The sequence below is a fragment of the Xiphophorus hellerii genome, chromosome 11 (genome assembly GCF_003331165.1).
Source record: "Xiphophorus hellerii strain 12219 chromosome 11, Xiphophorus_hellerii-4.1, whole genome shotgun sequence".
Classification (NCBI taxonomy): domain Eukaryota; kingdom Metazoa; phylum Chordata; class Actinopteri; order Cyprinodontiformes; family Poeciliidae; genus Xiphophorus; species Xiphophorus hellerii.
In genome coordinates, this window is record NC_045682.1 from 6,477,858 (window position 1) to 6,498,131 (window position 20,274).

Here is a 20,274-nt window from a genome sequence, read left to right on the forward strand (position 1 = left end):
TATATATGTTTATGTCTTTAGGTTCCCCGTAGGTTAAAACTGTGAAGTCTGTTTCATTATGACGGAGGACGTTTGCGTTTCCTGTGGCGTTGCTCTTACTGAGTGAATCAGTGATTTCAGAACTAACGTGCTTTTAGTAGAGGTAGCGATAAAATACTAGCATGTTGCTGTAAAGGTTGTGGGTTTAAATCCTAACCTTTGTCAAACAGCATGTTTATGCTTTTGTGTTAGCATAAATAGTGAGTCATACTTACAGCTAGTCAAACCTTCTGTCTTAAGACTGTAGCTCAACAGGATAAATCTTATTGATGTTGACCAAGGCCAAAGTTGGTGTCTTAGTGTAAGATTGTTCTGTTGACCAAACTAAAGTATCATTTTAACTCCAATTTTAATGTTTAGGATGAAAGAAGTGATATTTCTTCAAAAGAACAATCTAATCCCATCATTACACTAACTCCATCCTTTATCATGAGTTAGGATTCCTCTCAGCATGTAGTCTTCATCTTCGCACTAATCCTCCAAACCCTGAACATACATAAACATCTTTATTATGATCATATCAGTTCAACTTCCAAATGTCTTTCAAAAAGCTGTCTTGTCATGACTTCCTGTAGTCACCACGTTCCAGATCAAGTCCTTATTACGTAGGAAATCAGACCAAGAAGAAACTGAGGTTTGTTCTGCTGACGTTGTGCAGGACTTTGACTTTCCCCTGTGGAGATGGGTTCTTTCTCTTCATAAAGGGACTCAGCTACTTTTCACCCTGGTACTAATTAGCATCTATTCGTAATCCAGTCATGTCTATCACAAATTCCTTCTAACCCACCAGCTCATAAAACTGTTGAGAAATGCATCAGGTTTTCTGGGTTCAGTCTAAATTCATTGTAGGTTTATAACATTGAGTTTGTGTTTTACTCTTCATTGCTTTTGGGTGCAGGGGGGGTTTTGTACTTTCAGTTCCTACTAGCGGGTATCTGGAGTGTGTGGCATGTCGGGGTAAGTCAGGCCACAGAAGAAAGGTTTTACTGAAAGGTGCCTTTTCTTTTCTGTTGATTTATTTTTCTACCTTCTCTCTGCACACAAACCGATTTCTGACTCAAGTTTCTTGATGAGTAGATCTTATAAAAGGACAGCTAGAAGAAGGCTAGGGAGTGTCTGTGATCATTATGGAGAATTTATTATGAGACATACAAATGTCAACCATCAATATAAATGAGCTTCTGTAGTTCGATCACTTACATTCCTTCATAGAAACTCTTTATCTCACATTATGTAGCAAACAGCAGGTTATATGTCAGAAAAAGGGAATTGCTGTTGCTTTTCTTTTCTTTTCTTTCTCATAGAAAGTATTCCTGGCTCAGTGGGTCGGTGTTCAGCGGTTTCTGTCCTGGTATTGATGGAGCTGATGCTGCCATTAACTTTATTTTAACCTCTCTTCTTTTTTTTCCCAATAGAAAGTACTACTGGTCCAGTTCTTCTATGTTCTGCTTCCTTAACAAACTTGTTTTTTTCTTTTCTACAGACTGCACTGATGATCCAGCTCTTTTCTGATTAGCTCTAAAGACACTGCCTAAGCTATTGTGGCCCTTAACGTGGTGTTCTGTCTTTCGTTTTAGAAGAGTTCCCCTGACTCACTACATTATTTGGTCCAGTTGTAAAACTTCCTGGACAAAGACGGTGATAGTTTTGCTGCCATCAACGTTTTGCATTTTCTCCTGGGGTTTTTAGTCATAGAAAGTGCTCCTGTCTCAGGTCTCTTTCATTGACAAAGTTATTAATAGTTACTGCTTCCGTGATCCTGTGTTTGTTTCATGTGTTTCTTTCCCAGAGAAGGAACAACAGGCACAGTGGCTCAGTGTTTATTTTTCATTTATGGTTCACACTGAGCCTGGTTTTGTTGGATGCTCACCTTTGTTAAAAAGGAGATATTTCTGCCCACTGGTGCCACATGCTTGCTCCAAACTGCTGCTAAGTCGATGTCTGAATGCGAGCAGCTGAGCTCTAGTATTTTAGAAGTTGCTTTTTTGGGGGAGGATAAAAAAACAGTTCATGATATGAATGATTTATTTAATATTTATAATATAATAATGTGAATGTGTATTTTTGCTCAAATATAAGATAGTTAGTCTGACACCGGACTGTGTTGGTGTCAGACGGTGTTGATTTATTCCTGTGTGGCATGAATGGACTAATTTGGATCTTATGCAGAACCGGGTTGGGGGGACTTTAACCTGCTGCTCTGAACAAGCGGTTGCACAGGAATCACTGACACCATGCTTTTTAATTTCTTTTTTTTTTTTAAAGTTCACTTTTAACTGACTAACGTTTCCATGTGCATTGCCTTTATCTATGCAATAACCTCCAGGAATCATCTAAATGAACCGTGCGCTCTCTGTAGTTCGACCACACAGGTCATGTCTCAGGCGCAGGTTTAACAGCCGACTGCTCGTGTTCACAGCTCGTGCATCATCATTCAGTTGCTCCTGCGTCACTGTGACAAAGGTAGCAAATCCTCAGGTCTGGTGTCTGTCAGGTCTTAGATGTGTCAGCCGGCTGCAGACCCTCCTCAGAACGGCATCCGGTTCTGCAGAGGCCCGGTAATGGATGTGGGCCCTGCAGAACCAGGTGAGCTGACGCAGTGAACCGTCTAAGACCTGCAGGACTCTGGCTCCTGAGGTCTGACGGTGTGTCAGGTTTTCATGTGTTCATACTTAATGTGCTGTTTCACACTTGGTTCTCATGATTGGTACATAGAAAACTGCAGACGTTCCTCTTTCATTCATGCCCACATCCGCTCCAAACCCAGCTACTGCGTAATTGCTTTGCTTTCTTTTTAAATTCATTTGCTGTAGATTGAAGGCGACGTTGATTTTTTATTAGGTTTTTTTTAAGCTGCCTTGTGCCTCTTATCTCCAGTAACCTTTTTAAAAAGATTCAGTTGAGGGATTAATCTGCTCCTCTTGTTTTGTTTTGCTATTTTGTCTCTAACATTTTCACTTGTTTTTTTTTTGTTGTTTTTTTGTTGACACGTTTTCATCATTTCAAAAATGTTTTGTATGTTTTCCATGTGGCTCCCCACCCCGCCCCTCTCCCCGCTCTGGCCCTCCCGTATTTTCTTTGACCAATCATGTCCGTGCTCATCATGTGACTGCGCCATGCGGCTCTTGCATGGTGCTGACGATGTGGTCTTCGGTGATCAACAGAAGGTAATTTTTCTTTCAAATTAGATTGAAACACTTTAGATCATTCTGTCATTTTTCATTCAACTTTAGCATAGAAGTACTAAGCATGACATCATCACACCACAGATATTTCATATCATTCATCATCATGGTTGTAAAATGAGCCCCAACTAATTGGATTTAACCTATAATAGGCCCAGATTTCAGGTTTAAAAAAAAAAGAAAAAAAGTTTCATGTTATATTTGAATTTTTAGTGAAACTGAATTTAGGAGACTGCCTTAGCTGGGAGCCATTTTAATACAAATTAACAGAAATAAATGTCTGAATTATTTTATTTTATCTATAATAAATTTAAATCAGGATTTAAATGTGGGACTTACACCACGTTCAGAATAAAGTGGAAACTGGTTACAGTATCTGGAAAATAATAATAATAATCATAATAATAATAATAATAATAATAATAATAATAATAATAAATGAATGGAGTACTAGACCTGTTTTAGCCAGCTGTTCAGCAGTGTGCAGCAACACGTGGAGGAGGGGCAGTGCTATATTACTTTCTATCAGCCAGATGAAGCTCTGGTTATCTTGACACTTTCTCACAGAATCCCTTTAGACCATAAAAACTCTCTGCAGTTTTTAAAACCGTACATTTTCAAAACCCAATACCGGAAACAGACTCCTCCCTAATCTTTGTCTTCCATTTAGTTTTTCTATATTTTCATATTCCTGGGTGAAAAATAATGCCTTAATGAGTAATATTTTTCTCATATTTGTATTTATCTTATGCATCCTCGCAAGGTGCCACCTGCAGCATTCTGACCGCTCATCACGATCCTTCACAGGATCATTTTCCGTGCTTTTCATTTTAAACGAGTTTAAACTCTCACGCTCCACTGACTGGACGCACTGCGACAGGTGTGCATTTCCGCAGCGCGTCCTGCAAATTAAATTTCTTCTCTTTCCTCCTCCCCACACCTCCTTCCTGTTTGCACGTGTCTGCGTCCTTAGTGTCATTTTCTTCTTGGTGGGAGCACAAATTTAACTTCGTTTTGCTTTTTGCTCGGTTATGTTCAGCAGCAGACAAGAGGTGTGAACACAAAACCTAGAACTGCTTCTGTATGTTTCTAACTTCTGTTGTCTCTGGTTGTTTGCTGGGATGTGAGGAAAAGGTGCCACCGTCTGCATGTGGACTCCCACCACCTACAGGCTTGACTTATTTAGAAGTGATGGGTGGTGGGCGCTCCACATGCTCCACCCTCTTTGTGTGGCACCTACTGTACATTTTCCAGCCCGCAGTCTGAGTCTCTCATCCTAACCGCTTCACTTTCTCTCTCTGAGTGCTATAGCTTCAGAAAGTTTGTTCCTAATCCAGACTGATGCTTGTGGATTACCGCTCTGAATGCTCCACTGCTCCTGCTGCTGCTTTTACTAACACTTTCTAATTTATTTCCAGCCTCAGTCATGCTCACCCCAGCCTGCTGGATTGTAGTCTGCAGCACTCTAACCCTACAGAATAAAATGTCGTCATGCACATTCATCTCATTAACTTCAACTGCTAGCGCTGATCTGTAGAATATTAAAAATCTGTGCAAGAGAAACTTTTTTAGGGCAATTTAAAATAAATGCATGAATTCTATTTTCTCCTCTCCTCCGCATTCCGGAAAATTAAAGCTCGAGCCGTGTGCGATCTGTTTTCGAAATTTACATAACCAATCAGCTTACAGCTAATGAGTTTTTGTTTTTTTTTTAGTCGCAATCTCCACAACCATCACAAAAGCGCATGAGAAGGAGCAAACATTCAAGACAAAACGCACCAAGAACCGCGCTGACCTTCTCTCCCATAAGCCTATGTAAATGTTATTAAAAGTAATAGGATAACATGTCCAATCAAGGCCTACAGGCTCATTATCCTGCGACCGAGCAGAAATTACCCAGGAGGACGGAGCTGATAATGAGGAGCCTGGAGGAGAGCAGCACCTCCGTCAGAGAGCAGCCTGCCTAAACCCTCATGCTGTCCTTCAGCTGATAATCCACACGCAGTCAATTCTAGCGCTTATATCATTTCTCACCCTGGCCTTAAAATGTTGGTTTATTTCTGACTCAACAAGTGCTTCAAATTAGCTGCTATGGTTTATTTATTTATTTATTTACTTTATTTTTTATTTCTTTTTTTTTTTTTTTTCCAAATGTCACATGGAAAAAGCAAGCTCATTTGTTGAACAGAAATGATATCTCTTCATGTACAAGTGCAGCGGTACGAGTGGTTCAGGTTTTGGGAATGAAGCCACTCCAACAGGGTTACTAGGATACACTGATTTTTTTTTTTTAAACATGTTTTTTTGTGACTTCTTTAAATGTCGCTTTGCTATGATCAAAAACAGATTCGAATCGACCATCTAATGACAAGAAACAAACCAGCTTAGCTGAGATTTAGATTTTAAAATTCTTTTTGGACTAAATCCTATCTAAGCACCCTGAGCAATTATTGACACCCCAGGTAAAAATGTTTGTGATGTGTAAATCTAAATATTCAGTCCCTCCAGTTTTTTTTTTTTTTGCAATTGTACTATCATAGAAAATTATTCAAAATCAACAAGTCCTTGCGTTTTTTTTTCTCCCTAATGCGCCATTTTGAGTTTATTGCAAATATTCAGCAACGATGGTCAAAAATACAAATGACTGCTAACTCCCACCTGCAGGTGGCGGCATTTCTTACTTCTACTACGCTTCTGCGCCTCAGCCTTACTTGATGTACAGCTATTTAAGTTCTTTAAAGAATAAAAAATACTTGTGCTTTCTTCTCATTTTTTTTCTTCTATATGTAGAATCTGGAAAAGGCTTACTGAGTAAAAAATAATGCAACGGTAATTGCAAATATGTCTAGAATAGCACCACAAAATCTATGATTTTGATTGCAAAAAAAAATCACAAAATCAGGAACTGTTAAAATGACTGAATATTTCTCTTACCCATCCATTCCCTTAGACTGAATTTATTTAAAATACAGAATTTAATTCACCTCAGTTGTAACTAAACAAGTCTGAAGAATGTGGATTGTCTTATTGAGCCACTATTCCTGAACCAGTTCTTTTAAATTGAAATGAATGCTCCTAATTCACACTTCAATCTCTAAATAGCAGCAAAGTTCTTCCAATATGGTCCTTGGTATGTGTGGAATGTCTGGCAACTCGGCTGCTTTTAAACTGGAAGACGTTGCAGGCCAATTATCTACAACAGAGTTGGTTTTCTTGTAGCCGTTTTCCTGAATTATGAAGAGAAAAACACATCTTTATTTGAAATTCATGTTCTTTAGCGTTTCCAATTTGGAAGAGTGGCTAAATTAGCTTCTCATTTCCATCATTTTTCTCTCATCAAAGCATCAAAAGTCCTGGATTACTAATCCATTTCCTGACATTCTGATTTACCTAAAATCATAAATTAAAAATGCATCCAGTTACATTTATTTCATGGGAACTGTTACAGATTTAGCTTAAAATATCTATGGTTTCCTAACTTGGGATTAATATTCAGCTATGAATACCTACAGTCATACTAAATGTTGAATTTATCTTAAAGAAATAAACATTAAATGTTAGATACAACAAATGCTGTGAAATGTGTGCTTATTTTGTAGGCTGTTTATAGGCCATTGCAAAGGTACCAATAACTGATAGGGCATAAAAATATCCCCAAAAGGCTTTTTTTGAGTTTGGTCCGTTAGTGTCAACAGTGTTGCAGTATTATACAGGATAAACAAAGGACAGCTTGTATGACAATATAATTAACATTGCATTTTACAGTCATCTGAATCTAACAGCTTGTATTTGAAGAAACGGTTCCATTTAAAATGAAGTCAGTTCCAAAATTTTGTTCAGCATTTACCCTAGAAGAAAACTTTGGATTATTTTCGGTTGGGTTCTGTGAAGTAGTGATTAGTAGTAAGTGAAACACCTGATGCATCCAACACACCTGAATAGGATGGCTGTAATGGAGGTAATACAGCATCCTCGCGCCTTAAGGTGGTAAACTTTTAGAGAATTGCTCTGACTGTAGACATGGTTAAACTTAAGCTAGTAGCTTTTTTATTTTACCCATTTTAAGACAGGGAGCTTAGAAATGGAATGCCATGTTTTATTGTATTTCCTACATCGAAGAGTTGTCTGTCGCAACAAACTTACACAAAAGCCCTGAGCAACTTGTGAAGAGTAAAGTATGCATTTTGAAAAATCTACTTCATTTACATTTTTACCAGACTTTAAGAGTATCAGAAGGTGTAGTCCCAGCGATTTCCTAACAGGAAATATTTATTTATTTATTTCTAAATGTGGACTTTTTTTTCTCTCAGTGAATTAATGTACTCAAAATTGTGGTTTTATTTCTCTGAATTTTACAGTGTGACATGATGCTGCAAATTCAAATTCAACTTGCCATGCAAGAAAATCCCTGGCTACTCTGAACTCCTTCACAAAACCCCTTTTAAATGAAACCCAGATATTTTCCTTAGTTTGTGCGAGTAAACTTAAAATGCGTAGCATCTAGAACACAAACTGGGCTAAACATAATGATGTAACTAATAATAATGTTCCGATCTTGTGCAGGGGAACCAACTTCTCCCATACTAGAAGTCACACCTGTAAAGAGCAGTAATTCTGCTAAAGTCAAGTGGACCAAGCAGGATGATGGAGGCTCACCCATTAAGCACTACCTGATCAGATACAAGGCTGTGAGTACACCGGGCAAGGAGGTAACAGGGTGCCACTTTGCCACTTTCTCCATTTCTTCACCAATTAGCATGAGGGAAAAAACAAAGTCCTGGAGACACCCTGCTGGCAAATGGCAGCAGGAGATACCAGCTGGGTTTTATCGTGAGGAGAAGCGCCAATAGCAACTCAAACACATTTAGCCTCACTTTAATCCAAGCTATTGTTTTAAGGCAACAATTTGTATCGTCTCGAAACAAACACACGCTCCCAGACTGGGTCCTGCCAATTTTAAATGAGCATTTTTCACTGGGGAGAAAGGAAAATTACCAGTAACACTAAGTCCCCAGTTGGCTTCCAACCAGTGGTTGTTTACAACTGAGTTCTGTTAAATGGTAATTTAAAAAAAAAAAAAAAAAAATCATTTTCATACAGAAACACTAGATTTGGCTTCTGAAAGGATCTTTCTTTGAGAGGAGCTTAGCTAACGTTTGGGCCACCTCAGCGGATGTTAGCTGCTGGTTGCGATTCAGAGTTTGTAAAACTTAAAATATATTTTAGACTTTATTTAACCTGGAAGCCCCAAGTGAGTCGATGCAGATCTCTTATTCCAGACAGTCCTGGTCAAATTATGAATCCAACTGAAGCAAGACATGAACACAAACTGTATTCTATAACTCTAAACCAGATCCAATCAGACGAAACATTTCATGTTTTAGGTCACTTGAGGAAATCAAGCTGATTTATATTTGTTAAATGCCAGAATAATAAAAATGATTAATATTTTAGAATATATTTTCTTCAAATTCAGAAATGTACACATTTTCTCACTATTTTGGCCCATTTCTCTTGACCTTCTAAAGTCTGACAACAAAGTTTGGTCTGCAATCATAAGAGCAACAAGACATGGTGGCATTGCCCAGATTGGGTTCGTTGTCGATTGAACTTTCTGGTTGAGGTTTTTGTGAAGTACACCAGAAAAACTCCCTAAAAACTGTAAAATTCCCCTGTATTTGACAGACGAATGTAACATGATGTTCTTCTACCCTGGGACGATCCACATGCGTCAATGTCCGCATTTCTCTTCTTGATATCTTGACTCATTTCTTTAGATTTTCCATGATGTGCCACAAGGAAGGCATGTGTTTGACATGTGATTAGAAATACATCAATAAGTTGAAGTTAAGTCAGAAACTTAATAAGCTGGTATATCATCTGAACTTTTACCAGACAGTTTACAGGCGTAGGAATCTTCGTGCATGTTAATCCAAACAGACCTAAATCCGAAAAAGTGTGGTTACTTAATTTCAGTGTAGTGTATGCATAAATCTGGTTTCAACATGTTTTATTTTAATTGGACTGGTGGCAGGCATGCATTCATTTTGAAATAACCGCCCCCCTGTGCTACCCTGTGCTGACGCCTGTCCTGTCTGCCGCCCCGCCCCTCACCAGAAGCATATGTCTGACTGGAAACCGGAAATGCGCCTCCCCTCTGCCAGCGATTACGTAATGCTGAATGGCCTGGACTGGAACACGGATTACGAGATCCTCGTGGTGGCGGAGAATCAGCGGGGCCGATCCGAGCCGTCCATCACTTCCTTCAGAACAGCTTCTGAGCCCACCACCGTCCCAGGTACCACTTCCATCATTCCGCCTCAGACATCCACACACAACACCATCTCAGGCTCCCACCGTGACCAGAGGGCCTCTGGATTTAAAGTCTCCGACTTGCACTCATGATCTGACATGAATAATCTAGGATCGTCAACGCAGTTTATTGGGATTTTATTTGGTAGACCAAAATGAAGTAGTTCATAAATGTGACGTTAAAGAAGAATGAGGTAAAAATTGAAGATTTTGGCATGCGTTGGTGTTCAGCCCCTTTTACTTTGATACCAGCTGTTAGTCCTCCCTTCAAGGCCTTTATGCAAGAGTGGTGAGAAGATGCTGTTTTGGATCTTCTGTCCATAGTTGTTCTAAATAAAGGATGCTTAGTAACAATAACATAATGAACAATCATAATGGTCTTCATGGAGTCAGTCAGAGGTTTCTTCAGATCTGCTGTAACACAGACCTCTGCCACACAGCTGTCAGCATCTGCAATGACTCCTTAAAGAAACTTGGATAGTTTAAATTACGACACCTTTTTGATTCATAAAGTACTTTTGAATTGAAATAAACATACAATGAGAGCTGCAACGGAGTTGTGGAGATTAAAGCATAATCGGGATTTAAAATGACCAGAGCCGCCACTAACTGAATCTGTGGCAAGATTTAGAAGACGAGCTCCGTCAAACCTGATTGAACTGAAACCATTTTGCACAGAAGAATAGACAAAAACATTTATTCCTACATGTGGAATGCTGTTGGAGACCAGGCTGAAGCGCTTCTACGAAGTACAGACTCAGGAATATCAATTTACTCCACTTCATATTTATGGACTACTGTATGCTAGGCTTCCACAAAAAATCCCATTCAACTGCCTCGCAGTCTGCGGTTGTACTGTAAAGGCTTGAATAATTTGAAAGAGGCTGGATATTTCTGCATAAAAATGTACATTATTATCTACATTTTTATTGTAGATAAAAATGGATCAGATGTTTTAAAACTGCAGTGTGTTTTACATGGGAGACCTGGTCACGGTCAAGCCTCTGCTCCGTTGTGTTTAAATGGAACCTCGTGACCTCGGGCTGCCTCCCCGCCGCGCTAAACCTGAGCAGCGGAACAGATTAATCACTGTCTGTCATCTTCTACTTCTCTATTCTCTCTATTTTCATTCTCTATGTTTTCATGTCTCCCTTCTTCGTTTTTTTTTTGTCGCATAACGCGATACTTATCACACCAAATATTCAGTTGTGGTTTTGATGGGGTGTTAATACTTTTGCAAGACTGTCGCGCTATAAACGGGTTCAGGCAATTCCTGTAGCGTCCAACAGCCAATCAGAAGAGTGAGCAGACTCACGGGATGAACTGTGCTAAACATCTACATGACGTTTCATAGAGAGCAAGAAAAACACAGCAGATGTCCTGTTTCACTGATGACCTCCCTGACTTGGCCTCATTACTCTCCATGTGTAAAGGCATCCTCTCTGTCTCACGTCCTCTCATGCTGCCTCTGTCTTTGCTTTCGCTGCTCGGTTTAGCGGCTCCCGCAGCTTTCAGGATGTGTTGCTGACCTGAATGCATGCTGTGTGGCCTAGTTAGGTGGGGATCCAGCCCTTACAGCCTTTTTTTTTTTTTTTTTTTTTTTTGCATGGTGCCTCCTCCAGTTTAAATTAACGTTTGCCATTTATAACTAAAATACCCAAAAGGCAATTTTCTGGCTGTGCATGGCACATGAAGAAAGACGTTATTTTCCTTGTTTTATTATCTGCCATGTAGCAGTGGGAGGTTTGGATCTCTTCTAGTTCTACCGTAGCAGAAGTTAGCCTGGGTTTCATCCAAGTCGCTCCCCTCTTTGATTCCTCTAATTACTTCCATTTAACTTTTGTTTTGTTTCAGTTTATTCTTGTTCTTTTGAAGTGTTTTTTTTTTTACCCCCAATTTTTTATTTTTTTTCACTACAAGCTGCTCTGAACCAGTTTTAGCTGAAGAAAACTAAAGGTTTATTTTTAGATGCAGCATCTGCATTTCATTGAGCGTGTCCCTGCAGCTGCTCCTGGTTATACTCACTCAAAACACCTGCTGCTTCCAAAACAAACAATCAATTTCACCTTCCAATCCGAATGCAGTGTTGATGTGCAGTGGAGACATAATTTGTTGACTGTTTTTTTTTTTTCTGTTTTAAACGTGAGCTCCTAGTGTGGGAACTCAAAAAATATAAATATTGCATTCATTTGAAGCAATTCTGAACCTGCAGCAACTTTTAGCATCTTAGCATTACGTTGTAATGCCTCTCTCCTCTGTAGAGAGATTAAATATTAAGTTAAATGCAAATTGATAAATCAGCATTTCACTGCAGAGCTGACTTACAGAATTTTGTTTTGTAGAAATTTTGAATTTTGTGCAACATATTTAAAAAATATATTTTAATACACAAATATTTTCTTATGGCCTATATAATCGTGACAGTTTACCAGCAGACTGTCGCTGACGCCCTACAGAAGGAGAGCATGTGGCTTGCTCTACAGACTGGCTAATGAGACTGGCTCTACAGAGATTGCTGTATTCATGCAAAAGCAATAGAAAGTTAAGCGGAAGGAAAAACGTGTGGTTAATAAAAAAGATCCACAAGTAACCACAAAAGATAACCACAGCCTTACTGCAAAGTATGTCCGTATGTCTGACCAAGTGCTCTGCACAAAGCACTTGGTCGGGGTTTTGCATGAATTACTGCATCAATGCAGCATGGTACGGAGGAGAACTGTGGTTGTGCGTTTGTTTTGATTGTGCCCTTCAGCTTCTCTGTAACATTGACTCTGCTTTCTCTCATTGTTTATTTGACACCATGTTAATAAAATTAGGAATCGAAGCTCTGAAATTTCCTGGTAAATGGCTGTGCTGAAGTGGGACTTGGTAGAATCCAGTATTTGAGTTATGGTGCCTCCCCACATTTTTTCCTTTCACTCAACTTTCCATTAAAATGCAGAACAGAACCATGTGAAAATAGTTTTGATTAGGCCTGAGACTAACTGAATTCAGTAATTCAGTTATTTTTAACTGAATTACTGAAACAAGCTTATTTTTAAAACATATGCTGCTTTATTAAGATGCCCATGACGTGCTTCTCACTTACTTGCAGATAACTGTAGCAAGTACTGACAAACATCCAAATCTCCCCAGCTAAGGTTAAAGCTAAAGTAAAACTGCCGCTGAGGATCTGAACCATGCAGTCAGTCACCCATCCATCCATCCATGACTCAAACCTCATACCAAGCTTCTGTACTGGATGCGTTGTTTTTGCATGTCCTCTCCGTTTTTTGTGATGGTGGCAGAAGAAATGGTTTCGCTGCGGTTAGCTCCCTACTTTTATCTTTTCTTTGTGCATGCTTCTACCCAGAATGCTTCTTGATGACAAGCCTGATGTACATGACATTTTTGAGAAGTGTGCAAACAAGATTTCTTTGTACTTCTCCCTGCTTGTTTAGTTGTTCATAATAAACTCTGTTGCCAGGGTTACGTTGTTTTCTCATTCAATAGATTTCTATTTCTGCTGTAATTAAAGGAGAATCCAGTTTATGCTAAGATGTTTATTTCCAGTCTGTATTTCTGGAATGTTAAGAAATGGGAATCCTGAACATCAAATAATTTAGGTTCATTCAAACTTTTTAGTGGCTTTTAGAAAGTTTGTCAGATTTGGACTCAAACTCATGGAAGCCCAAAGAGAAAGTTGTTTAAATAAAAACGTTAATACTATCTCAATAAACAAACAAAGCTTCCTTTTCAATCTAACGAGTTAATTTTTTTTTTTTTTTTATTGTTTCAACTTTAAAAAGTCACTTTTGACTTGAAATTCTGTAAGTTGCTTGCTGGTCATAAGCAATGGTTATTACAGTTACTGTGGACAGTACAAGGCGAGGACTGTTTTGATATGATACTCTGAGTAAAACAATCATTTTCTTTGTATTCAAGCAAAAACAATTAACACATTTTAACATCAGTTTCTATAGTCAAAACTGAACATCTAAAATGATTCCTCCTGCTTCAGGAGGCAACATCAATCTGATGTGAATGTTTGGTGTTATACCATTTGTTAGTTTAATTGTTAGTTTACTCCATAGACATAATCAACACCTACACCAACTCCTGCTAAATTATGCAGTTTTCAAGTGTGCATTGAATATATTGTGAAATAAAACAGACATAACAGAAATGCGTCTGCCCGAAGAGTTTAATTTTGTGTTGTTGCAAGTTAAAGAAACGTATAAAATCAGGATACTTGAAGCAGAAACTTATCTCAGGACCTTGCCCAAGTTTTTCCACACTTTTATCTTGAGATCATGACAAAACGTCTCTTTTCGGTTGGATACTTTATCTGAATGACAGCTAAAAAATGTCTTTATTGAAAATGAATTAGAAGCTCTCCATTAGCCATGATTTTCTTTTGATTGCTTAGTGTTATCGTGTCTGTAGGATGTAACGATACACCTGCATCCGTTGTGCATTACACCACTAGTCGTTACTAATGAGGAGGTAATGGCTAAACTCACATTAGTTTAGTAGGTTAGTTTTCTACATTCAGGTTTTCATTTAACTTCACACCATTCTGCAGCAGAACCCCAGAGTCAAGTTCTCAGGAACTTAACTCCAAAGTATTTGCAAAATATCCACCTATTTTCATAGAGCATGTCTAAAATAATTTTAAAAATGCAACTTGGGAAGCTAAAATACCTAGCAACCCTACTACCAGCATTTGCAGAACAACCAGTTCAGGAACAGCCTTAATTTTTCTTGCCGCTGATTGGCCGTAACCCCAAAGGCGGAAACATGCTAACGTAGATAAAGATTGTTGCCTGGAATTCCTTCCTTGTTGTCGTCATCCCATCACCTCCCATCCATTCCTGCCATAAAACATCACTCATTGGGTGTGCTACTAACATACTAAGACTTTTCTCTTTTTTTTATTTATTCCTCTGCCTTACAGTTCCCTTCTTTGTATTCCTCTGTTCAGTTTTAAAAAATCGCCTTTTTGACTTGGATTTCCGAATTTCTGACCTATTTTTCAATCTCTCTCTCCCTGTTTTCCCTCTTTATCTCCTGCTTCCCTTTTCTCCGTGTCCTCTCCCTGTCTCCATGTGTGATCTTCTGGGCACCTATGGACCATGACATTGCCATGAACACAAATTTCTTTCTTTGTTTGTACTTTTATGTTTGTTATTTTTTTAATTCCACTTGATGACTATCACTTAAAAAACAACAACTTGTAAATATTGCCTGTGTGTGTACTGATGGCAAATTTCCAGCTACCCTGGGCTGCCAGTGCGTGTCTTGCAGTCTGGCGACTCTCCTGCTGTCAGCGCTGACTTTGCTCTGGCTCTCATAAACTGATTTTGTTCAAGGAGAAAGAGGAGAATCTGGACCTTTTCAAATCTTTGGGTTCAAGCTCCTTTGCTTTCTATGCCTTCTGACCTTTGTGCAGCCACACACAAGTTTGGAAACAAACAGATGACGAGTCAAGACCGTTGGTTTCATGTTATTACAGGGTGCTCAGTACTTGCATCATTTTCAGATTTGGGGGAAATTTATGGTTCAGTTCACTTTTTCATCTGTTTTCATGTTGAGCAGCGCTGTGAAAAACTATCTGCCCCTTACAGACTTCTCCTGTTTTGTTGTTTTTGTCACACTTTAATGTTTCAGATCATCAAACACATCTTTGACTAAACAGTAATCGCTTTCAGTGTTAAATTATGAACTGACTGCGTGGCCTATTTGGAAAGCTGGTCACACCCAGACCTGATTACAGACGGAGGTACAGTTGGTAGCACGGCTGCCTTGCAGCTAAAAGGTCCTGGGTTTGAATCCCAGCCTGGGTTCATTCCTAATGGAATCTCCATGTTCTCCCTGTGCATGCTTGCGCTCTCTCCAGGTACCCCAGCATCCTCTCACACGGTCTCTAAATGGTCCTTAGGTATGAGTGTGTCTGGTGTGTGTGACCTCAAATGGTCCAAAGTACACCTCTGAATTGCTAAAAAAAAAATATAGATAAAAACACTTTTACAGTGGCCTTTTCAAATTCCTGAGGTAAATATGAGTGAGATTCAACGGCGTGGCAGACTGCTCCTCGCTGGAAACCCTCCAGTGGAGAAAGCAGTTTTAGAACCACGACCAGGTTGGTTTACAAATGAAATCATTGCTTAACATTTAGACTTGAAATGAAATTATGTCTTCATTTATTTCAAACAGGTAAAATGTCAAAATAATAAAATAAAAATTATATATATCAATTTTAATCATAATGTAAAAATACAAAACTTTCTAGTGCCGTTTGAAAGGGAGTGGAAGAAGACAAAGTTTAATAAATCCTACCCTCATCCGTCCCATCCAGCTATGTCCCTCGTCATACATATTTGCACATCTAACTTTTACTCCCTGAGCTGAACCATTTAACTATGACAAATAAACAAAGGAAGTCTAAGGACGGGCTTTTTTCACAGCACTGTATATGAGTATATTTAGGGAAAGGGATTTTTTTTTAATGCTTGTCAGTGTTACCAGTTGCAGGTGTGTTGATTCAATGCAGTATTGTTGCTTTGTTTTACATATTTGAACACTAACACATTCATAATGCCTTAATGTGATTTTAACAGGGGTGGTTAAACCCAGAAACTACCTTCTACTGCTAAATAACATGTCTGCAGTGTTTGAACCGGAGACGGCCGTAGTAGCAGACGTTTTTCCTGCAGGACTTGGTTTCCTGCTGAACAGAGACCTCACTCCACAGAAATGCCACAATGACATAAAGGCATGAACACAGCATGCAAGCTGACACGAGGCATGATCCAGTACTCCACAATATGCAACGCAGCTGCTTCAAATCCCCTCTCTCCAGCCCACCCACCCTCCAGTCGAGCATTATGAATGTGTTAAACAGGAGACGAGTGCAAATCCTGTGCCTGAGTCCTGTCGAGCTCCAACTGTCCTGCTGTTGAACGAAGAGAAAGATAAACTCAGATTTTTAATATTGGTTCCAGTCGAGTAACTGGTGTCTGACAGCAGTTTATTTTTCCACATATTATGCTCATTTACAGAAATGTACTTATGTAAACCACCTTGTAAGGAGAGGATGGCGGGTTATGAGGGGGGGGAAAAAAAAGATAATCATGTTTTGTGACAAAGTATACATAACTCTTTTCAAACGAATATTCAAGAAGTACAACACATCTGCTGTTATTTTGACAGTCCATGCTCTCTTTTTACCTAAAACACAGAAACTGTCTGAAAACATAAACGCAGCAACTGTTTAATGCCGCAAAAATGATTTCAAGAATGTGAAATTATTTTATTGTTTGAGACATTTTTGTAAATGTATATCAGTGTATTTCCATGTAACCATTGTAGGGTTGAAATAAATTCTTTCTTTTTGTTTGAAGACAGTCATGGCTTCCTGAGGCTTTAGTGACTAAACCCCCTGAGGGACCTGAATGCGGTTCAGAGCGGCTCCTTGTAGTCGAAGCTTTAACGTTGCTGTTTAAAATCTGCATTAAATAAACTAGAATATCAATAAAAAGTTTATTTACTGTACTAATTAAACTAAAGAAAGTGAAACTAAGTTACATAGATTCACTGATTTATTTCTAAATTTTACCTCTGGTATTTTTGATGATTATGGCTCATAAAACCCCAAATTCTTCGCTTGTATTATGAACTCCTAAAAGATGTTGGCTTACACAATTATGGAGAAGACCTCAGACAGAAGGTCATTACTAAAGAAGAGTTTAATCTAAGCATTTTATTAGAAAGTTATGTGGAAGGAAGAAAGCTAACTGCAGCCACTTCACATAACCAGGACGTGAACCGCAATGAACACTTTACATTTTTTACACCACGACAGGCTTTTTGGAGATGCTGCTTTTTTTCATGTGACCACGCTGCCATGAGTACCAATAACTGCTTTAATGTCCAGGATCTCACTGACCAGAGAACTGGTCTGACTTGAACCCTGTGACGAACGAGTATTATCGCGGGGAAGACAAGAGACACCAGAACCAGCAATGCGGATGAGCTGACGGCTGCGATTGAAGCAACCTGTTCTCCTCCGTGCCACGCTGCGCTGACGCAGTAATTCGTGCACATTTCAGTTGATTTTAATTTTACATTTCCTGATAAACTTGAGTTTTGGGTTTTCATCAATCATCAGTATGTACAAAAATAGAAATATCCCTCAGTGTGTTATAATCTAAGTGTATGTAATTAAATTGCATTTAGTTTAAAATGGAATTACAGTAATTCCATTTTTAATGCTAAGCTAATTTACTGAGATGCATCTACATATACGTACGTGATTAAGGTTTTAACTACATGAGCTTTTTTATGGTACAGTCATAACATAACACTGTTTAAATATGGATTTTTAAGAAGTAGGATTGTATGATGTCATGAGCAGCTAATATCTTAAATAGTAAAGTTGTTTCAGTTTGAATGAACACAGTGTCTTTGTCTAAACAATTTGACACAAGCAGGTTAATTTATTTACAGACAGGCAACACATGGCTTTCAGTACTTTAAAGAAGTCTGTTTCTTTTTTTTAATGTTACCACTTTTTTCCCCTGTATTATATTCAATGATATAAATGATCTAATCTGACCAGACCAACATGGTTGCTGTGACTTAAGCATAACTTGTGGAAAGGTGCATTCATCTTCCAAAAACTCTGAATTTATTTGATCTCCAGTTGCTCTAATATTTCCTTAGGAACATGTGACCCATCATTACACTCATCAGCATGCAGCACTGGCTGCACATGCGTGAAAGCAATAGAAAACATATTCAGAACACGACTAAGTTTATATTGATTAACCCCATACTAATGTCGCCCTGGGCATCTGCCCACATGACTGGTATCGAACAGTGCAGCTGAGCCATGTTTCCCTGTCCTTCCACTTCACACCCAGTCTTCACTTCACTGCGTTGGTCCATCACAATAAACACTAATTAGATCTAAAGACATTTGTTGATGAGAAAAAGGTGAAAGCCAGCAGGATGTGATGTGATGCGTTCCTCTTGACCTCTGGAGTCTGTTAAACATAAAAGTCATCACTTTTAAGGTACCTGTTCAAATGTAATGTTTCATGGAAGTAAGTGAAGGACGCGTTAAAAGCTCTTCTTTAATGGTTCTAACCAGACTCTGAGTTTATAAAAGCTCTCAGGTCCAAGGTTACTCAACGCTCTCTGCACAGTATAGATCTGTTTTATGCGCAGCTCCAGCAGCTGCTAAAGAGCAGCAGAATCATAATACATCAGATGTATAAATACTAGAATCCCATGAAGTTGTGCTTAACATTTTGCATTGATTTGCCTTTAGCAATCCCACAGATATGAATATTTTTGTCTGTCTCAAGTATATTGTACAGGCTGCATTATGGTTGATAATGAATAATTTTCTGAGTTTTCTTTAAAGGTCAATCATTATGATTTTTTTTTAAAAGCTGCTCCTGTTTCATTTATGATGCTTCCAGGTGAGCTAAAATGTTCTGGTAATAATACGGTGCATGAGCAGAATGAATCCGTTCTAGAGGCTTTCTGTGGGTGTCGTCCTGCTTCAGTCTGGAGCTGAAATAATTCAACAAAATCTACAGTTCTGCTTGAAGAAGCAGCAGGTTCTGTCAGTGGTTCTCAATTTGTTCAAAATAGGCAAATTTCAGAGGTTCACTCATTAGCTTTTATGGAATATTTAATGTCACTGAGCAGGTAAAGCCATCAGCTCAACCATCAGATTCAGTGTCTTGGTGCCACAGCTCAACCAACTCTGAAATAAGCGTAAGGATTTTTATCAGTGTTATTTATGTAAAACGCCTCATGCATTCAGCTGCAGCTCAAATTGATTCATACAAAAAACCGCCGGCATCAGATCATTCGGTTAAAAGGATGAAAGGCTTTTGAACTGCTGAGATTTATGGTTAATGCACCAAAATGCAATAAAATCCACTATAAAAACATGGAAGATGTCAAAATAAAAGCTGCTTTTGAGCATTAAACTGGCAGCAGTTAAAAACGCTGAGGCATAAATAGGGCTTAAGAATTCCTTAAGGGTTATTCTAAGAAGAAAACCTTCTAATATCAATAAATTCAAACATTTGGAGGAAATATTTAATAAATCTTGAATCTCTAAATCATAGAGTTTAAATGCTTTACTAGATCCCTGAGGATGTTATTACAATAACTGTCAGCTTGAATCATTCACCCCCCTCCCAATCCAGATGTACATTATTCAGCTATTGATATGGGGAAAACAGTTTCGTTTTTCAACTGAGATTTGTCCGATTTCTCTTCGATGATCCGCTTTAGCTGTTTCAAGTTGGAAGGCCTCTGTGCCATCACCCTAATCTTTACCCACCATCACAGATTCCCCATCCAATTCAAATCAATTCTTACTCACAATTGGTATTCCTTCAAAACCCAATCTGGAAGGGGGGTGATGAATAATTATGGACCTCACCGCGCATCAGATCTTGTGTTTCCATCGGCCATAATGAGACACGCCTGGGACGACTGCGCTTCCGTTTAATCTCAACTAAATCGTGGCGGCAGGAAAATGAGACGTTAGGACCCCCCAGAGTTCCTCTCCTCTTCCTCCTGTTGATCATCAGTCTGCTGAGTAATGGCAGCGCTGATCAGCTCGGAGCGAATTTAATCAGGCTCTTCATCTCACAAACTTCTGCAATATTTCTGTTACCTAAAACAAACGGCACGCAGTCGCCGCGTGCTTGCAGTCTGCGGGGAAAGCTGC

At 38.8% G+C, this 20,274-nt stretch overlaps 1 protein-coding gene across 14 annotated transcripts in view; it reads left to right on the forward strand.

The window, feature by feature from the left end:
- ncam1a (neural cell adhesion molecule 1a) overlaps positions 1–20,274 on the forward strand; it is a 293,926-nt gene that overhangs the window by 254,816 nt on the left and 18,836 nt on the right. For 7 of the 14 annotated variants that reach the window (XM_032575754.1, XM_032575753.1, XM_032575755.1 and 4 more), the window contains 2 exons: positions 7,788–7,912; positions 9,342–9,522. In XM_032575754.1, coding sequence (XP_032431645.1) covers positions 7,788–7,912; positions 9,342–9,522 — 306 coding nt within the window. Of the gene's footprint in view, positions 1–3,203; positions 3,207–7,787; positions 7,913–9,341; positions 9,523–14,791; positions 16,922–20,274 lie in introns of those variants that run through there. The other 7 variants (XM_032575748.1, XM_032575749.1, XM_032575752.1 and 4 more) reach the window with 2 other exon arrangements.